This window comes from Athene noctua, chromosome 20, assembly GCF_965140245.1.
Source record: "Athene noctua chromosome 20, bAthNoc1.hap1.1, whole genome shotgun sequence".
Taxonomy (NCBI): Eukaryota; Metazoa; Chordata; class Aves; order Strigiformes; family Strigidae; genus Athene; species Athene noctua.
Genome location: NC_134056.1, coordinates 2,062,464 through 2,082,414, shown reverse-complemented (window position 1 = coordinate 2,082,414; position 19,951 = coordinate 2,062,464). Strand labels below are relative to the sequence as shown.

The following is a 19,951-nucleotide window of genomic DNA, read 5'->3' as shown; positions in this document are numbered from 1 at the left end:
GGGGCGCCCGCCCCCTCCGCCGGTCACGTGGTGGGCGGCAGCGGCGGCCCAGGCCCGGCACCGGGAGGCGGCGGCGGCGGCGGCCGGGGTAGGTGGGGCTCGCGCTGCCGGCGGGGTCCCCTCCGCCCCGTCCCTCCGCCCCCGGGCCGTCCCTCCGCCGCTGCCGCCGCTGCCGCCCGGCGGCCCCAGCCCGTTCCCGCGGCGCTCTGCCAGGTGCGTGCGGGCGCTGCCCCGCCGCCGCTCCGGGGGCTTCGCCGCCGCTCCCCGCCCCTGACCGGCGAGAGGTGTGCGGGAGCTGGGCGCCCTCTTGCGCCCCGTTCCCGGCCTGTCCCTCCCCTGCGCGCCCCCGTTCCCGGGCCGTGTCTCCCTCCCTCCCGGTGCGGTGCCCTCTCGGTCCCTGTCCCCTCCGCCCGGCGGGGGCCGCGGCCTCGGCGCGGAGCCGCCCGGTGGCAGGCGCGGGCGGCGGCGGGAGCGGGGCCGTGAGGCCGCCCCGGCTCGCCTAGGGCTGGGCGCCGCCGGGTCCTTGGCCCGATTCCCGGGGCAGGCGGGGGGCGCCGAGCTGGGCCCGTCCCCGCCAGCTCCCCCGGTTCCGGGGGGGGGACCCGTCTCTCTCCTCAGACCCTTCCGGCCAGGGAGCCCCTCGGCGTTCCCGGGACCCCTCAGCGCGTACCGGAGCTGCCGCGTTTCGCTCCCGCGGCGGGGCCGTCCTGTGCCGGGACTGACGGTGCTTCACCGGCCAGGCGACTGCTTTCCCCCTCCGCGGCCTGGCTCTGTCGGTTGTTGCCTGTTGCTTCCAGGTGGATCCTAAAACGTGGCATTTCATTGCGTCCGGACATCTTTATTAGGTTTATATACCCTAATCTCGGTGTTTCTCTCGTTTTGTTGGTTTTGTTATTTTTTTTTCTCCCTTCCTGTTGGCAAGGATGTGTTTGTTTCACTGCAAACATCTCCAGAAGATAATTTTTAAGGGCTGTTTGTGTCGGGGGTGAAAACTGAGTGTAAACAAAGAGGCTGTGCTAAGTTGGTTTAAAAACAAGCATTAGCAGAAATTAAGTGAAAATCGAACTGGTAGGAGTAGACTTTGTGGTTTTTGTCTGTGTAGTTTTGCCTGTTCGGGGCATTTGGGGAGAAGAGGAGGAGAAGGAGAAAGAATACTCAGGAGAGGTTTGGACAGAGGAAAAATTATGAGAGAGGTTTGGAGAGGGGGAAAAGATCATGTTTATTTTTTAAATACAAGTTGGAGATCAAGTACTGCTTACCTGGATTGTTATACAGATACAGCTTGATCTATATTCCTAATTTTATTCTATTTACAGGTTTTGTTAAAGTGCAATTCGATGGGATTTCTGAGATTTTTGGCTACTTTATTAGAAAATGGGTAACTGCATGGACTTCCCTACTGCTGATTAAATTACAGAAACACTGTACTCTTTTTAAAGGCCTCTACTTAACATTAAAAGGTCAAGGGCCTGAGCAAACTTTTTTTGTGTACACGGTAAACAAATTAACAAATGGAGCTTGGCATAGAGGTTTCCTTTCATTTTCCCAACCCAAGTGCAGACAGCTTTTAGTAGCATGCACCGAATGTAACTCTCCTTTTTTCAGTTCTTGCACAGCGTATCTTTAAAGCGCTGTGTTTGTCTGGTAAGCGTAACACTCTGTTTGAATCCTAATGAGAGAGGAACTCCAGAAGTATATAGACCCTCATCTTCAGAGTTTGTTTAGCCTCTGGCTGCACTGCCTTGATCCCAGCCTCCAGCCTGCGTTGTGTCCTGCACGTCCTGGCTCCCCCGAGCAGACAGCGTTTGGATGTGCCTGATGCTGATGGAGCATCAGCTGCCGAGCGGGGATGAACCAGCCGGTCGCAGTTAATTCATTCCAGCAGCATTCTTGTGATGGGCTGGCTGAGGCAGTGTCAGCATTTCTTTTATAAACCACGGGTTCCCAGGACCTGCCGCGTGTTTCTGGGGTTGGGGAATTTGCTTATTACAAGAGCCTAGAGTTTTGTCCTCTGAGCAGGTAGTTCAAATTAAGATTAGAAGCGAAATTAGGATGGTGGTAACTACGAGTCTGTTAAGGATTGTTAACAAAGATTGCATTATCTTAACTGTTGTGTTTTGTCTGATGCCTGGTTTTCATACAGTGTCTAATGATTCACTCAGCTTCCCCAGATCTGCGCTTCTCTGCTCTTGAGAAGAGGAGGGGGGGGTGGTGAAATTTGAGGCAGCATTATCTTCAAATAGTGGTATCTTTTTTTCTGTCTGGCTTTTGAGGTTAGTGGGAAAGTCTGTGGCTGTCAGTGTTTTAAAATGAACAGAAAAGTTAGTATTGTAGTTGCTGTTTTTTATTAATTGCTCTCTGTAGTCATCCTAAATCTTTATGTTCACACACAGTATTCCACTGGCTTTCTCGCTTTGTTTTGAGGGCAAAATCCTTCTCATTGCATTTGAGAGCGTGTGTTGCACAGGGAAGGTGGGTGAAGATCAAACATACGATTATGCAGACTAACGATGTGATATGAGAGCAGGAAAAGTTTGTTAGTGATTGATTTTTCTTGTACTTTTTTTTTCCCTCAAAGCTGAAATAAAATACAGGCGGTGTGTATGTGCTCAGAAAAACTCAACCCACAGCTCCTTTCCCCCGTGTCTGTCAGTGTGACATCACTTTCGCTCGTACGTGTCTTACGCTGCTCAGACTGGGACGCACGGCACGACGGCGTGTGCTGGAGCGTTTGCCAGGGCTCACTGTGAATTTGTAAAACAGTAAGTGTACGCTATGTGAATTGTGAAGGTAGAAAAAAATCCTGGATGTCCAAGACTGTAAAGAGCTAAGAGTCCTAAAAAAGCCTGACTTATTTGTCATGACACAGCTTTGCAAAGTGCGTTGTAAAGCTTCTGAACTCGGCTACAGATTCCGCTTTTCACCCACGCTAAGATGCTAATGATGAAAACTAGGAAAGTAGAACTTTGTATGTTTAAATTGAACCGAACTGGGTATTATTGTTAAGCTATGCATAAAGCCAGAGGAATAGAAACAGAAAATACATTATTTTCAGTGAATCAATTTGCATTGAATCAGTCAGTGCTGCATGCTACCTCCTTATTTCCATAGGTTTTTTAATATTCTACTTAGTACTTTTATATTTTAGGGGATAGAAGATGTAAGTTTATTTTGTGTGCCTCACTTTCAGACTTTGCTGTTCAAGGTAGCTTCTTGAATTATACTGTTCTTCAGTAACTTAGTTAATATTGCTGTATTGTTCTTCTGTATCTGGTGCATTCTTCGGCAGATACACAGTAACTTTGTGGAGTTGCTGTAGGAATGGCAGCTGGAGTACAAAAGCAGAGAAAGATATAAATGGGGGGGAAAAAAAAAAATCTCTTTTCCGCTCTAGTTTGCCTGTGTGTTCTCATGCTTATTCTCTTTTCTGCCTTGAAACCCCAAAACTTAACGATTTTTTTTGTTGTATTCCCCTCTAAATTCAGTGTGAAGGGTGCTCTGTGTGCTGTGGACTTAAAGGTAACTGCTGTTTTACACAGCTGAAGTCCACAGCTGAAACATTGCTTTTTCTGCTCGCCCTCTGGCTTTTCGTGTGGCTGTGGGTGTTACAAACACCAGAAAATGGACGCCCCTTGGAAATGGAGTGAGACTTGCCATAGTGACCAGTGCCTTGCTTCACTTGTTGCGCATGTCTCAAGGTGGCATTCAAGCCTTCAGTCCCTTACAGTAATGTAAAATGGAAGGCTTTCTGGTTTTCTTTTTTTATATACTGTTTGCTTTAAGCTCTTTTAAATTCATTCTGGCAGTACTTACCAGGAAAATTTTGATCACAAGTTACAGGTGAGGTGCCAAATACTTGGGAGAGGATAGGAAAGTAAACAATAAATATTTTATAAATCTGTGTAACTAATCTTGAACTTTGATAGGTTTGTTTTCCAGTAGTTAGAGATTTTAGCATGGTGAATGGTGTCTTTGCTGTTCCTTTGCATGTTATCTTGAATAGAGTGTTGTTTGGTTGTTTCAAACAAGAACATTTTTTTGAAGAGATAGTTTGATTCTTGGACTTGCATTGTGTAACAGCAGCAGTGAAGGTGAATTGCACTGAGAATTAGAATTTTAAATAAAGTTGAAAGCAGTGACCCAAGAGCCAGCTGTGTTGACTTTCTCACTTTGTAGCTTTTTCTACTGATCTTTTGTGTGAGGAGAGGCCAGGATATCCATTTAATTACACAGGTGGGCAAACAAGTAAGCTGTTAAAAATTTGCCTCTTAGGATGCATATTATCTAAACACTCTGTCTCCCGTAGAGGTCTAAAGACACCTTCAAGAAAATACTACATTATTGTGTCTAGTTTTGTGTCAGGAATTAAACTGTGCTGAATTCAAAAGCTCATATTTTATTTATGTCAAAACAAACCAAAGTCTCTTTCCTTGTAAAGGATGAGACATTGGCTTCTTCTCAGAAATATTAAAACTTGAGATCTGCACTTGACTGGGGTCTTTTCTCCTACCTCTCTAAACTCTGAGAACAGAAAGCTTCAGTTCTTAGACAAGTTGCAGGTATTTCTAAAGAGCACCATCACCACTGTTGTTTGTTCTTGCTTTTTGATTCCAGAGGAGCCATAAGCCTGCCACACTTAATTGCTCTGCTGGTCTTTGATGTGTGACCTTCTAGGCTGGTCCATATTTTAACAAGCTCATAGGCTTTCTGTTGTTGATTCTGCCATTGTGAATTTTATGATTCAGGTAAAATAATCCATGCAGTAATGTGCAAGGAACAGAGGAAGTAAGATGCATGCAAAGCAAAGTCTGGGGATTTGGGAATTTTGGTTAACTTCAGGCAATATTTTATCATTTTTAGTATTTTAAGACTGTGCTTTTGCACCTTGACTATTTGAGCATTAATCTAATGAACCTCCTTGACTGGTTTCAGCACAGTTGAGCCTTCCTTGCTGATACGTCACTAATAAACAAAAGATTCTTACGGTAGTCAGCTACGTTGTCCCCTTTACTGTGCTCTCTGAACTTGTGTAAGACTTTTGCTCAATGTAAGGTTGGCAAAGTTGGGCTAATTGGGACCTTCTGCTGTTGCAATTCTGTGTTGTGAAACTACTGTAGGGGTTAGGCTCAGCCAGCTGTGCTCCAGGATTGAGTGTGCTGTCTGTTTACACCACGCTACTAAAAAAAGTACACAAAAGCACAGCCTGCTTTTTCTTTAATTGAAGTTAATCTTGGTGAAAAGTGTCAGATTGAAAGACTTTGGAAATAGGTGAAATTAACACTTCAAAACAAACGCACTGTATCAAAATAAATTGCTAAATTGATCCTTGCCTAGATGGTCTTTACAGCTGCTTATGATCAAATCCCACTCTTCTACTCATACTGTCTTGGTGTGGCAGATGTGTTTGCACTGTTAAAATGAAAACAGTAAAGCCAAAGGGATATTAAAGCGTCTGAAGCTTATTTTTATTCTGTGTTTCACTATATTTGATTTAGTTATTTTTCAGGTGATATATGTCTTATACAGATGGCGCAATAGGGAACTTCTATAGAAATGTTTTAGTAGGAATTCTTTAAACAAAATCATCTTTAAAAATGAGAGCTCTGCCCTACCTTTAAGATATATGCAGGTAATACCAGATAGACACATACAGTGAGTAGAACTTTTCAAAATATCTAAATTTCTCATCCAGGAATTCTCATTGAAAGTCGGTGGGTCTTAAACAGTTTTTGAAAAGGATATAAAAATACCTTACATGCTTTTGAAAATGAAACCCAGTAATCATAGGTATATTGTTATTCATGAACAGCCCGCATCTGTTCTTCCTCTTACGCACGGCTTCAGTTGTCCAGTGAAACATGTTTCAGGACCATGAAGCGACTCGACTGGTAAAGTGATCATGTTAAAAATAACCCGGAGGGGGGGGGAAAAAAAAATTATTGTCCTCCTGGCAGATTTCATGTCGTATTGGTGGCTGTGGGGAGAAGGGCATTGATAGAAATAAAAGCAGGCTTTGCTGTTTTTTGTGCGTTGTTCTTGGTTCAGCGAGGAATGCGATGAGCTGTGCTGGTGGATATGCCAGGTTTCTCCGTCGTTTGGCTGCTCTGTGTGAAGCCAGGTTGGGGCAGTGCTCCACCGAATGGAAAGCAGAACTTGAGGCTGAAAAAGCACTTGGGTTTGGTCATGCTTGGGAGTATGCGGAGACCCGAGCCATTGTGATAAGGTTATATTTGGGTTTCTGGAAAATTTAATCACCCATTTTTATCACAGCAGTCTGTTTTGAGCCATGGATTCTGAGAATCTGTGCTGTAGAGTTCAAGGTGTGCAGCTGAACTTCACCTTTTGTTCCTTTCTTCAAATGCCTCTCAGTGCCAGTTCCAGCTTTTTAAAATCCTCTGTTGGCTCTGATTCTCAGTACTGATCCAGCCTACGCTGTTCTTCCTGCTTCTTGGAAGTCTTTTATTGTTCATTGCAGTACAGAAGATTCAGCATAGATTCATAAAATGCTGTATGTCCCAAGGTTTTAGAGCATCCTTACCACAAAATATCAAGAATTAAGTCTAACTCTTGTTTTGGGGGAAAAGAACGTGACTGCAGCATACAGTGAGCTCTGCTGCAAAAGTAATTTTTGCATGAACATAGGTGAAGGCAGACAGAATACCTGAAGAGAGTAGACGGACTTTATAGCTCTTGCCTCCATAGGACTTTGTCAGCAGGTGTAGTATATGTTCCAAGGGCCTGTTTTGTGCTGTATGTAGAAAATTGTGCTGGACATAATCATGAAATATTGCAAGAAGACTTACTAACTTCCCCTTTTGTGAGCTATGGAAACCAGTGCTCTAATAGTAGTGTGCTTTTTAGCAATATCAAAGCAGGACTGTGAGTGTACCCTGACAGAAGAGTTGTAACTTGGTTATGCTGTCAGATGTGTTACTTTTTATAACTAGTCAGCAGGTTTCTGAAAAGAAACGTTTGAGCATTTTAGCATGAAGTTTTATATAAGTATTTTTATGATTTTTGTTTTTCAGGAGTTTATAACATATTTAATCTCATTCATGAATCGAACTTCCTTTTTAAGTCATGGATGACAAGGCTTCTGTTGGAAAAATCAGTGTCTCTTCAGACTCGGTATCCACTCTTAACAGTGAAGATTTTGTCTTGGTTTCCAGGCAAGGGGATGAAACACCATCTACAAATAATGGTAGTGATGATGAAAAAACAGGACTGAAGGTAAGAATCAATAACCTGAGTTTGTTCCCTATTCTAAATCGCACTAACCGTAGAGAGCTTAAAGAGGGACTTCTTTATTGTGGAAAACTTGACAGAAGGGAGAACTTATTTAAGAATCAATTTTGCCAGTAATTTCTGCATTACTGTTGCTGATGTCAGAGGTAATAATTAGGTTCTGAGTAAGAGCTCTCTCCATCACTACTTGTGGGTTTTTTCCCACTTTCCAGAATCCTTCATGAAGTGCTTGGGATGAAACAGACTGTCGAGAACTTGGGATTGTGATTTTTATCGCAGCTTCCATACAGAAAGCAATATTAACGTACACTTGATTTGACCATATCTGTTAATTCAACCATAAATTAAAGTTTTCCCCAATGTGAAATGTTCTCTTTAAGAAATGTAGAAGTGTAGTTATAACTAACAGCTTGACATGAATCTGAGAATACAAGCCTATGTGGTAGGCTTGTGTGAATTGGAAGGGCACTGACATCTTCTCACTTTTAGAAGTGCTATTCTGAAAACAGACCCTTGTCACTCTTTTTTTTTTCTTTCCTTTTTTTTTTTTTTTTTTTTTTTTTGACTACTTAAAATCTTTCATCCCAATTTGTATTTCAGCAGTCTTTAAGCAAAGTGACACAAGTAAGGTGGTTGCTCCAAATTCCATCATTTTAATGTGTTGAAAACCAGATCTTTCCTGGAGTGAGTCAAGTTGGTGTGCTCTTTGTGGGAGATGGAAAGAGATATTCCACCATCGCAAGAGACTGACATCCACAGGCATGTCTGTGTCTTCAAAATAATGTCTTTAACGATGATAATAAATCACGTGTTCTGCCTGTTGGACCGGGTGTTCCCCTTTTCCTTAGCAGCAGTTGTAACAGAGACTTTTATGGAATGTTTCTTGATGCTTTTGCTCATCTTGCTTTTACTTCCCAACTGCTTTGTTTGTTTTTCTTGCGTTCCTTTGAGTCCTGGACAAGACATGCCATTATAGTGACTATGTTCTTTTACATAGGACTTCAAGCTATTTAAGAGTCTCAAGGTCTTACTTTTGCTTAATCTGGCAAAAAAACCCTCATTTGTATTTTATTGCTATTGCAGAAGATTGCCACTTCACATCATAGGATAGTCTAAAAAAATCTGAGATGTTCTTGAACAATCAGCCTGGTGATCTCTGAAACCTGCTGAAAGACTGTAACCTCATGCTTGTCTTTCTGGATGCTGCAAACACCAGCAGCTATAAATAGTTAAGAATTCAGAATAGTCCCCACAGTGGTGCTTACCTTGAAAATGCTTGAGTGGCAGTGTATGTTTAGCTCCCAAAGTTGTGGGGCATCATTTGAGACCCTAGGAGACAGACATGATCAACTAGAGTTTCCGTTCCATCCTGTTATTCCCAAAGAAAACTGGGAAACAAGAAATGCCATAGTCTGCAACACTTCTTGCTCCACATGGGACCTGTTTGTATTGCTGATCTAACGCTTGCCTTGGGCTGTCCTGCAGTGTTTGTATGACACCTGTCTTGTTTAGCATAATCAAAGAAATTGAAGGGACTTGTATATAAAGTCATCTTCTAAAGCTTGCAAATATTTCAGAGAAGAATATCCTCAATCAATTTCAAATTGACTCCTGAAACTTACTTCTTAAATCTCCCTCATGTGTTCACTTCCAAAGTGGTTTATAAAATGCTGGCTGCAGGTTTGCTCTTTCTCTTGAAGAGGAAAGAAGAACATTAGCACTGCTGCCTCCTCATCGTCAACAATTGTAAAATAAAGTTATGCTGTTCCCTGGTTTGGCACTGAATGTCACAGAGCTTTGCAGGTCTTAAAGATAAGCTTCTTTATGAATTTGGTGCCAAGACTGAGCACAATCCTTGAACAAAGTGATTCACCTTGAGCCTTTCAGTATTCTGGCGTTTGAGTGTGTGTGCTGTTCGGTTATTGGCTGCAATCTGAGTGATTAATGGGAACTTTATACTTCAGATAAGCAGTTAGTGCACAGTCTGAATTCTCCAGTACAGGGATCTTCCTGTTAATCTCTTTCCTTCTTCTTAAGGAGATGAAAACTTTTCCCATTTTCGATGTTAAGACTTTTTACCCGTTCTTAAAACCAGGAATTGTCATTTGGTATTGCTCTACAAGAAAAGAGACATACTACCCTAGAATATGACTTTGCTCTTGGTATCTTTTTTTTTTTTTCAGCTTGCAAATAATCATTCAGTAGCCAGTTTTACTCTATTATTAAAGTGTTTCTTGTGTGCAAGGATAAGAGGAGTTGTGAAGGTTGTTAGAGGTATGTTAAAAGTACTGTCACGGTGGTATCTAGAGGTGTTTAAGTAGTATATGGAAAATTAATATTAACAGTACAGCATGAGAACTGAGGTTTTGTATTTCATAGGAACAAATTAGTGTTTTTTTTTTCAGTGAGAAGCAATTGCTTTAGTACTTACAACTAAGTTTGTTTGGATATGTCAAAACCCATTTGCTTTCACATGCCCACGAAGAAAAAGCGGAAAATAAGTTCAGATTCATATTTGAGCAGGTGTCTTTCTGGGGTTCTTTAGAAAGGCAGTTTGAGGATCTTCCATTTGCTAAGCCCAGTCTGAGGGTGGTGCTAGAAGTTTAGGCTTGGTTTGCTGAATGTGATAGGCTGTGATATTTGTACATCAAACCTAAGGCTCTCGTTTCACATTTGTTGAGACGCTGCAGGATTAAGTACGCAATAGTGCTGTGGACTGCATAATGCACAGTTTTATTTTTGTTCTTCCTCAAGTTCAGATAGAGAAATATTTCTTCTGAATCCAGTCAGGAACTATATTTTTCTTCAGTTGGTCATAATTCATAATTTTTTTTTTTTGCTTTATGCATAAATACTTGGTTCAGTTTAAAAAGGGGTTGTCAGTGATTGTTTTTCAGAAATATAATTTGCTAGCTGTTTCTGCTTTCCAGTGTTATTTCTGTGTGTGCTTTTGCCCACCTCCAGTGGGACTACACTGGATTTATGAAAGCCTTGCTTCTGGAACACGCTGTAGAGCAGGAGTTCTTGAACTACAGAGTACAACGAGACCTCTCACAGCAGAGGCCAACGGCACATGCGTCAGGAGAAGGGACTAAACTACAGTCCTAATAAATCTCACTCGTTGCTGTAAAGGAAGTTCACTACATCCTATTTAAAGGTTAAGTAAAATTAGGTTTCAATTTTGTGAGAAATGTAGAAAATAATGAGGGTAAATGGTTTCTTTCCTCTATCTTAAGCAAACCTACATGAAACATTTATTAGGTACACCTTTTTTATTCTGCCCTGAGTTCTGCTGCAGTCTGCCACGCTGCCTTGTGCTGGTTTTTTGGGTTGCAGCAAATTTCAAGCATGTTTACATCTTAATGTGCACTGTTCCAATGATGTGGTGAATTTATACGGTTGCATAAGAGACTTTGGTTGACATGAAGTTAGTCTTAGTTTGTATTTTAGGCCTCGTTTCTCAGCCAGCTGGTTTGTTGCACTTGACTGTTAGAGCTATGAGAACAGCAGAGCTCCTCCAGTCCCAAAGTATATTTACTGTCTTTTTAGAATTTACTTGTTTTAGAATTCTTTTTTGAGGGTAGTTTGGACTGAGAAGGAAGGCTTTCTTGAAGGCGTTCTTTTAAATTACTTTTTAAATGAAAATTTTACGATGAGGTTTTAGAATATTTGAGAGATTTTTTTTTTTCCCCCTCTTTTTCTGTGCCTGTTTCCTGTCACACTGTAAACAACTTGCATTCGTGTTTTACCTGTTGCTACTATATTCAGGAACTTTTATTTTCAAGATCATGTTTTATAGGGCAGTATCTAGGTATAAGTTAGTGATACTGATTATTTTACCAAATAAAATAGATCACTGTTCAGACTTTTTTTGCTCGCAGTCTTGAAGGAATAGAACATTTTTCATGTGCATTTTATGTTAATAGCATAACAACATTAATTCTCACTGGATTAATTCCTCACCTTCCTTTCCCAAACCCAAAATGGAGTCTGTTTAATTACTGTGAGCAAAAGCATATGAGATGCAGGTTTTTTGCCAGAATGAATTTTAACTTCAAGTTTCATAGGAAACAGGCCCTGTAAACTAGAGGTTACTTTAAGTTTTTTAATATATAGGCTTTAATGGGGCTGGCAGGACGTTATAATTGATTTATATTTTGTTGCAAAACATATAAACTGTGTACAGTAAAGTAACATGGTGCATCATATCGTCATCTTTCTGATGAATGCCTGCAAAGACCTGAATAGTAAACTTGATAGAAGGATTATGCCTTTGATGACCACATGTTTGTGCAACATTTTTTCAATGATTCTGCAATGAATCATGCAAATAAATACTAAAATTATTAGGAGCAAAATGCAAAATCAGTGGATTCCTGTAGCTAGTTTCAGGCTACTGATACTTCTGTGGATGTACAGCTGAGTAAGGCAGTTACTCGGTCCCACTCGGGGCAGATGAGCCCAGATAGCACATGAATGTATGTTAATTGGTACTAAAAAATTAATTTCTGTTTGAGCATGAGTTTCAAGAGCATAAACATCTCGCAGAGTTTTGGCGTTGTTGTTTAGATTCTGTGGTAAAACACTCACTAGGTTATTACTTTATGTCCCTCCTGCCTCTGGGATCTTGTGTGCTTGCTGGTTTTTCCATTACCTGTGAATTCCAATTTTTGTCTACTTTCCTCTGAAGAACAGGAATCTGGGACTTTTTTTTCCTCTTAAAAGTAATTGTGTTCTGCTCTATTCTAGAGTAATGCCAGTTCTGAAGCTCAGTTTTCTGTTAATATTCTTGTATATTTTTCACCAGAAAACTAATGCACGGTTTACATCTTCAATGCCTTATAGATAGAGGGTGCAGAAACAGATAATTCCTTGGAGGTTGTAGGTTTGTGTGAAAGAGAAGACAGCAAGTAAACTTCATGTTTCTTCCTTTTCCCTCTGAACTGAGAAGTTTGTCTTTGGGGATACGATGGAAATGACCATACGTCAGAATTCTGACTGGGCTGAGAAACCTCTAATCTCACTAATTATTCCTGAGACACGCCTGGTGGAAATGCACGTACAAATATTTAAGTGACACCTGATGTTTTGCTCTTTAGTATATTTAATTCGTTGCAAGGCTCATCCGTGTGCATGAAGGTGCTCTATTACATGTTCCAGTGTTATTTCGGCAATCTGAACTGGACTTCGGGTTGATTTATTTACTGTTAAAATGTGAGAACCTTGGCCATTGCTTCAGGTACTTTTAAGATAATTTAATTTTCTACTATGAAATGCTAGTTTTGAGGCAGATGGAATTAGCTTCAATACTAAGATTGAGTTATGGGCAGATCTGTCTGCTCTGTAGTCTTCCTCCTGTTTTTAACCATTTCCTTTCTTTACTATCTTATTTTACAGATTAAAAAAAAATCTTTAAGATTTTATTTGCTCTCTTTTTAAGATTTTGGAGTAGTTGCACAATTTGGATTTTACTAGCTTGCATTTAGCATATTAAATCAGCAGGCTTACGGAGATGTAAGGGTACAGAAATGCATATCTGCTCGTAGGGTTCAGTTTAGTGCCAACACTAATAGCCAGCAGCAGCTGAAGTGCTGGAATCAAACATTATACCTTTCTCTGCCATCTGGTAAAATACTTCTCTAAACTCCATTTCTGTGCTTAAGTGCTAAACTATGTAAAGCACCAGTGACTTTGCTATTAATTGCAGAGGAATGGACAATGAGTTTCCTTAGATACAGTATCTAAGAGTTTCTTGAAATTAATGTCTTCATTCTCTTTCTAGTTTAGGACCTAATTTTGCACCATTTAAGTTGCTTCATGCTTTCACGTTGGCTTCAGTGAGTGCAAAGTCAGGCTGTAGATGTGTGTCAGGAAATAAACCACCACTACCTCTTCTCCACAGCATGATAACATAATCCTGTTCCAGATTCTTCTCTTCCTGTGAAACCTTGCTATCTTACCCATGAACCACATAGTGTATCTAATTATATTTGGCCCTTTCTGGTGCTGTTCTGAGAATTATTATAGACCACTGTACTGTGGACATCTGTAAGTTTCTTCTGTCCTAATCTAGTCTTTGTAGTTGGTGATTAAAGACTAGCTTGAAAGTAATCTCCTCACTTTTTCCAGTGCTAGAAAATTCCTGCTTTGAGCTTGTTGATTTGTTACAGCAGGGAGGATATAATCTGTCCTGTTGAGCGTTTGCGCATTGCAGTTTGTGTTTACGGTTGTAACTAGGTTAAATTTGTTAACTGCTGCTTTGATTGGCAGAAAAAGCCATATGAATGACCCTGTGCCCAGGGTGTAGGTTTTTTTAAAATTTGAACAGTATTTTATTGCGTCCCAACTCTTGTTTGTGGCTCTTAGATTGTGGGGAATGGAAGCGAACAGCAGCTGCAGAGGGAGCTTGAAGACGTGCTGATGGACCCACCCATGGAAGATCAGTCAAGTGACCGGGACCATGGAGAAGAAGTTAGAACTGATGGAGATGGGGAAGAACCTGTTGTCCTTGAAGCTTCAGCATCCTCTACCATTAACCCAGTGTCGGTTGCAGGACTCCAGAAACCAGACATGAGTTTGCCAGTGAAACCATCCCAGGGAGGTTAGAAAAAAAAATGGGGAATGCCTGGTGGTATCTTATGAGCTAGCTTTTTGTGGGAAAAAGAAGGAGAATTTAGGTACAGGAGTGTCCACCAATCTGTCCCCATTTCTCCCATTATAATCACCTTGTGCAGTAAATGCCAGGTTATGTGATGTGAGAGTTAACATATGCTGAACTGTCCTCTCTTCTGAAAACACTGTACTAGCCTTGAGGTGTGTGCAGAAATATAATGCTTACTTGCTTGGCTGCATAAAATATAGTCTGTTCAGCTTGTCTGTACATCTTATTGCTGTAATGAAAACTGGTGCACTCATATTTAAAAGAAGTTCTCTGAGTAAACTGGTAGTAGAGTTGGGATAGCTGAGTTGCTCTCTGCCATCAGTAACTCACTTTCAGGCAGGGTTTTCCTGTAGTATTTTGGCCTGACCTGACGTTTGTAATGTGTTTCTTGTTTGCTTTTATAATTTAGTTAGTGATGAGTCAATCTCTGATAATTTACATATGTATGCCTTGTCTTGCTTCTTATGTTCAACTTTGTGTCTCACCCTAGACTGTGAGGATTTGAGCCCTTTTACACCTCTGACAGATGAGGACAGTGTGGTGTTTAGCAAGCTCACCTACTTAGGCTGTGCCTCTGTGAATGCTCCCCGGAGTGAAGTGGAAGCCCTCAGAATGATGTCCATCTTACGAAGCCAGTGCCAGATTTCTTTAGATGTGACTCTGTCAGTGCCTAATGTCTCTGAAGGGACAGTGAGGTAGGAAGCTCACTTGGATGTACTCTGTGTGCGTTTCATCTTATTTCCTTTTAGCAAAGGAAACAAGCTACCAGTTTACCTGGGAGGAGACATGACCAACCTGGGATTTTGTTTAGTGGAAAAAATGGGGTTTAAGGAGATCTGAGAGAAGTGATACTTCGAATTTGTTTACCAAAGACATTCTATATCTAAGGATCACTATGAAATATTTGGTGATCCAAGGCATCTCCAAAGCCTTGGGAGTGGTTATTGATGAACACTTTGGAAACAGCCTGGGAAGTATTTAGTTTGTAGTGCTAGAAAATGGCTGATACATGAGGCTTAACAGGGATGAGGCTATCCACTGCTGCATATTAGTGTAGCGTTTTGAAGGCTAAGCCCTGAAAACTGTGGGGAAATTATTGGTGGAAAGGTCTGTTGCATTGTATTTTTTTATGCCGTTCAATTTAAATATAATTATTCTGGTCAAGCTCTGCAGTAAGTAACAGTCAGGAGCTAGTTTCTTTGTGATGTACTTTCTCCAGTAGCTATGAAATTGTTAAAACTTTCAAGTTAATACCTGGCTGAAATGACTCTTCTAAAGGTTCAAGCTTTGTTTTTTTTACTCTCTTCTGACAGACTTTTAGATCCTCAGACAAACACAGAAATAGCAAATTATCCAATCTATAAAATCCTTTTTTGTGTACGAGGGCATGATGGAACCCCTGAAAGTGATTGCTTTGCTTTCACTGAAAGCCACTACAACGCAGAACTCTTCAGGATTCATGTCTTCCGATGTGAAATCCAAGAAGCTGTAAGTTGAATCTTTCTGTCAAATGATAATTACATACCTGTAAATGTTATTACTGAAATGAAACTGAAGTATTTCAGGCACTTTAGAAGTAATGTAATATATCACTTTTGGCTTTTTGCTACCCCAAGTTAAGGTAATTAGAGAAACCTCAGATATAAGAATGCACATTGAATAGTTTATCCTTTTAAGAAGTGTAGAAACCCAGTTAATTAGAGGCTAAAAGTGCGTTATTTTCATACAATTACTTCTCATTTTCTTCATTAGTGAAAATCCAGGTAGGTTTCAACTGCTGCGTTTTGTATGTCTGTAGCTTTCTGATCTGTCTTTGATGCTGTCTAAATGCAGGTGAGCAGAATACTGTACAGCTTTGCCACTGCCTTCCGTCGTTCTGCCAAACAAACTCCGCTCTCAGCCATTGCCACCCCACAGACTCCAGACAGTGATATTTTCACCTTCTCCGTGTCACTGGAAATCAAAGAAGATGATGGGAAAGGGTATTTCAGGTATAGATTTTTCATTTTTGTGTGTACAGCATCTGGTTCTGTTGGAGAGTGAGTGAATAGAGGCTGAAGTGTCCCTAAATTCCCTTTTTGAAAGCCTCCTATTCCAGTTTAAATGAATCCCAGACATAAACATTTTTGAGAAGTAAAACAGTGCAGAAGTGCAGAACAGTCCAGAAGTGATGGACTATTTCATCTTGGTCGTTGAACTGAACCTGGTGCTACCTGCAAAGTACTTTTTTCTATTTTGTATTTTTCTTTTGTCTTTAAGCCCTTTTTTCCTGTGCAACATATTTTAAATTGCGTTCAGCTGAATTGTTGCTGAAGCTGAAAATCCGTCATTGTGACTGTGCTTTTGTATCCAGAGTTGTGTGCGTTTTCAGCCAAGTTTTCAGAGGTGCTGAGACTGTGTGAATTCTGAAGGAGGCATAAGGGTGAATATTTTTAATAAAGTCCTATGAAAGGAGGCAGAAAAAATTAGAAACTCTGAAAAATTCAATTTTTAAAGTAATTTGCTGATCCCAAAAAGGTAAGTTACTTTCCAGAGAAGTATTCTGCCAAATCTGTCACAAGACACACTCACTTTTACTGTCTAGTACAGGGCTATGACTGCTTCATCAGCCAAGAGCTTGATGATCAAGGTCTCAGACTTTTTCCCACATTGCTATTCCAGAACTAAATAAAGGTGTAGTTGTCCATAATGTGTCTTTAGTCTCCAGAGAGCTGGCTCTGTACACAACCTGGTGTCAGAAAACAACCATACAGTCATGAATTTGTGATCAGCAAGTGTCTAGAATTTAATGTAATAATATTATTTAAAACCCTTTCGTAAATAGTTGCTTACTTATTAGGGAAGATGTTTGTGTAGAGGCAGAAGGTTCAGATATAAAGGAACAGAAAGACGATTTTGCATTTTAACTTTGGCCGTTAGGTTTGCTTTTGTTTCATGAAGGGGATAAATTTCAATATAGTCTTAAATATGTTGAACAGAGAGAATTCTCTAGGGAAGTTTGAGAGCAGAATGTATTAGAACAAATCATATGTGCCAGGCTTTTTCCTCCTTACGTGATAGTGCTTTGGCAGTTACTGGAGTTGCATAGTTCCAGCTGAAATCTTCCAGTGCTGCCCAGTAGAGGTAAATTTCTTGAATGTTGTTGCCCATGTAGACATGCTGTTGTTTTTATCCTAGTAAAAACCCAGCTTTCCTTATTTCCCCCTTGTGATTGAAACTCCTAGTTACGTTATGCATTTTAAGAATATGAAAGACAAACCCTTCATCCCTACCCATTTTTCTGATTTCTTAGGATTTATCTCTATTAGGTATTGAAAGCAGAAAAGAAGGTAGTTCTTGGTTTTGCTATGATCTGCTTCATTAAAATACCCTCCTGTTCTGATCTGTGGTGTTTATCAGCATCAAAAAAACCTTTATGAGCAAAGCTTGCTTCTGTTTCTAACTGGTTCTGTTTTCTGGCTGAGGTCTCGATTTCATTTAATTTTTCCTCTTTTTTTTTTTTTCCTGAACCAGGTGCTATTAGCAAGTGGTGGTGTGGGGTGAGAGTATTAGAGCAGCTCTCCACATTGTATCAACTAATGCTGTTTTCAAGCCTAATGATGGATAACCTTTGTTTCTGAAAAGACCTTCTTTAGTTTATTCTGAAAAGCTTTTCTTCTACTTAGCCCATACACAGCGCCCTTAGATGTTTTATGTAACCATTTATAGTGTTCTGTAATTGCTGAAGTGTCTTTATTTCAGTACAGCATGTCTGCCAAAGACTCTGACTTGTTGAGCACGTTGGCTCCTAGCCACAGCTTCAGAGATGCTTCTCTTCCCGGATTTACATCCAGCTCAAGTTTTATTTAATAAATAAATAAATCCCATTTAATAATCCACTGTTTATTCAGCACTCCAAAGGTCTGTTCAGGTGTTGAAACCAAAAAATGATTTAGCTCAGGGCCTGAGTCTGAAAGACACTGATGGCTCTTGGGGGTGGATGCAGGAGCTGCCTCTGGGGAGTGCGGCAGGTGAAGCACGGTACCAGTGCCAGCGTAGCCACAGCAGTGCAGGTACTGTAAGCCAGCCCAGGATTTGATGTTTGTCTGGTTTCCAGTTGCTGTGCTGCGAAGAGCGGTTTGTCCTAGCCAGCTCTGGCCTGTCAGCGTGGCTGTAGGCTGAACCTCGGCCTTTTTTATAGAGATGTATCTAAAGAACTTTTCAGCCACGAAAATACAGTTGCATTAGGGATGGAACAGGGCATTTGTTTAAAAGCTGTGTCCCTACTCTATACAAGGTGAAGAAAAGTGGATTTTTGCCTCCAGCTAAGCAGAATCCTGCCTACACTGGGCGTGCAGTACAGGTTTCAGTTCAAATAGCAAGCTCAATCAGTTTGATGCTAATCCTCGTGTGACTGTGTGCAGACCCGTACTCACCTGGAAGTTGATTTTCCACGTACTCAGTCTCTGATCTCAGTCTTTAATGTACCTGAACCTGTCTTGGCTCATCCACCTTCACTTGTCACGCTGGGTCACTTAGTAGCACGTTCCTGTCATGCCGGTAAGTGAGGTCTGACTTCACGTACTGGCTCTGACTGTGTAAACCCGCTGTCCTGGCCCGGAGACAGAACTCCTGCTGACAGTTAAAGGCAGGCTGCCATTCCCTGGCCTGGGTAAGCACCTGCTGGCAGAAAATAAACCCAAATTTTATTGGAGCTGTTAAACTGTGGGCAGTACTCCACAGTCCATTTTGCAACTCATGGGTGTAACAATACGTAGTTTGAAAGTCTGAAATAAAATAAGGATTGGTTTTAGATACAAGGGAAAAGTGAATGCAGTTGACTTAAAGTCAAAACCCAACAGTTTTAATTTGTCCAGTATTTAATGCAACTGTGCTGCTCAACAGGGAATACAGATGCTAAAACTTTAGTGTGTGTATTGGCATTGAAGTGTAACTTAGGTTTTTCCACCACAGCACATTTATTCCCTCTTTTTGCAGCATTTAGGAAAAAGGGCTCTTAAGGGAAATATTCTAAAGATTGGTGTACTTTCTTGGCTTGTTGGCTTATCATGTGCCCCAGCAGTTGCCTCCTTTGTGAAAGAAAGCAATATGTCGTTTCTTATAAGTAATTGCTTAACAGATAATACTTGCTTGTTACACGGGGAATCGATAGTTAGAAACTTTCTTGAAAAGCTGCTGGAAGTCTCACATTAAGCCACGCAGTACGAAAACACAGTTTTTATTTTGAAAACTGTCTGGTTTTCACCTAATGATAAAATATCATCCCCTAGTCATGTTGCTATTTCTTTCATGTTACTGATTGCAGTGTGCAAGGAAGAAAGATCTGGAGTGCTTTTGTGTAAGAAGCTGGCTTCACCAAGTGTCTGGAGCTGGTTTTGATACCTGCAAGGAGTACAGATAAATGATCCTCTTGAGGTTTTTTTTTTTTCCTTTCCTGCTTAACAGTGCGGTTCCAAAAGACAAGGACAGGCAATGCTTTAAACTTCGCCAAGGAATTGATAAGAAGATAGTGATTTACGTCCAACAGACAACTAATAAAGAACTTGCTATTGAGAGGTAATTTCATCGATTTAAAAAAAATTATCTGTTTGTTTTGTGTTTTTTCCTCTGAGGCAGCAGATCAGTAATTTTTTTATGAATACTCTATTTGTGTAATTTAACACCACACCTCTCTCTTAAGCCGGATTGTGCAGAAGACCAGATTGGTTTGCTCAGCGTGCGTGTAGCGGGGGGCACAGTACAGGCACAGTCAAATCTTGCACAGATCTGATTGTGGAATCAGTGGTCACTTCCCCTCTAAATACCCATTTCAAAATCTTTTTTTAAAAAAACATTGCTTTATTTTCAGTGACCGGTTTGTCTTAAATGCTGAAGCTATAATCAGAGACTGAGTTATTTCCATTTGCTTTCCTTTCATCTCAGTTGCATCCGGAATTATTGCTGTATGTACACTTTGAATCTGCCCCAGTCTGGAATTCTAGAATATGAAGCATCTGTGTAGGGAAGGGGAGAGCTCACGCTTCAGATCTTTCACCACTTAGAAAT

The 19,951-nt window shown here is 40.9% G+C and overlaps 1 protein-coding gene across 3 annotated transcripts in view; it reads left to right on the top strand.

Moving 5' to 3' along the window:
* Positions 1-45: 45 nt before the first annotated feature.
* The window catches only part of RABGAP1 (RAB GTPase activating protein 1), a 73,534-nt gene continuing 53,628 nt past the window's right edge, over positions 46-19,951 (top strand). Inside the window, exons 1-7 of one of the 3 annotated variants that reach the window (XM_074923469.1) lie at positions 46-213; positions 7,029-7,230; positions 13,612-13,846; positions 14,397-14,601; positions 15,220-15,394; positions 15,740-15,897; positions 19,352-19,462. In XM_074923469.1, the coding sequence (XP_074779570.1) occupies positions 7,081-7,230; positions 13,612-13,846; positions 14,397-14,601; positions 15,220-15,394; positions 15,740-15,897; positions 19,352-19,462 (1,034 nt within the window). In that variant the 5' untranslated portion in view covers positions 46-213; positions 7,029-7,080. Of the gene's footprint in view, positions 214-1,624; positions 1,645-7,028; positions 7,231-13,611; positions 13,847-14,396; positions 14,602-15,219; positions 15,395-15,739; positions 15,898-19,351; positions 19,463-19,951 lie in introns of those variants that run through there. The other 2 variants (XM_074923470.1, XM_074923471.1) reach the window with 2 other exon arrangements.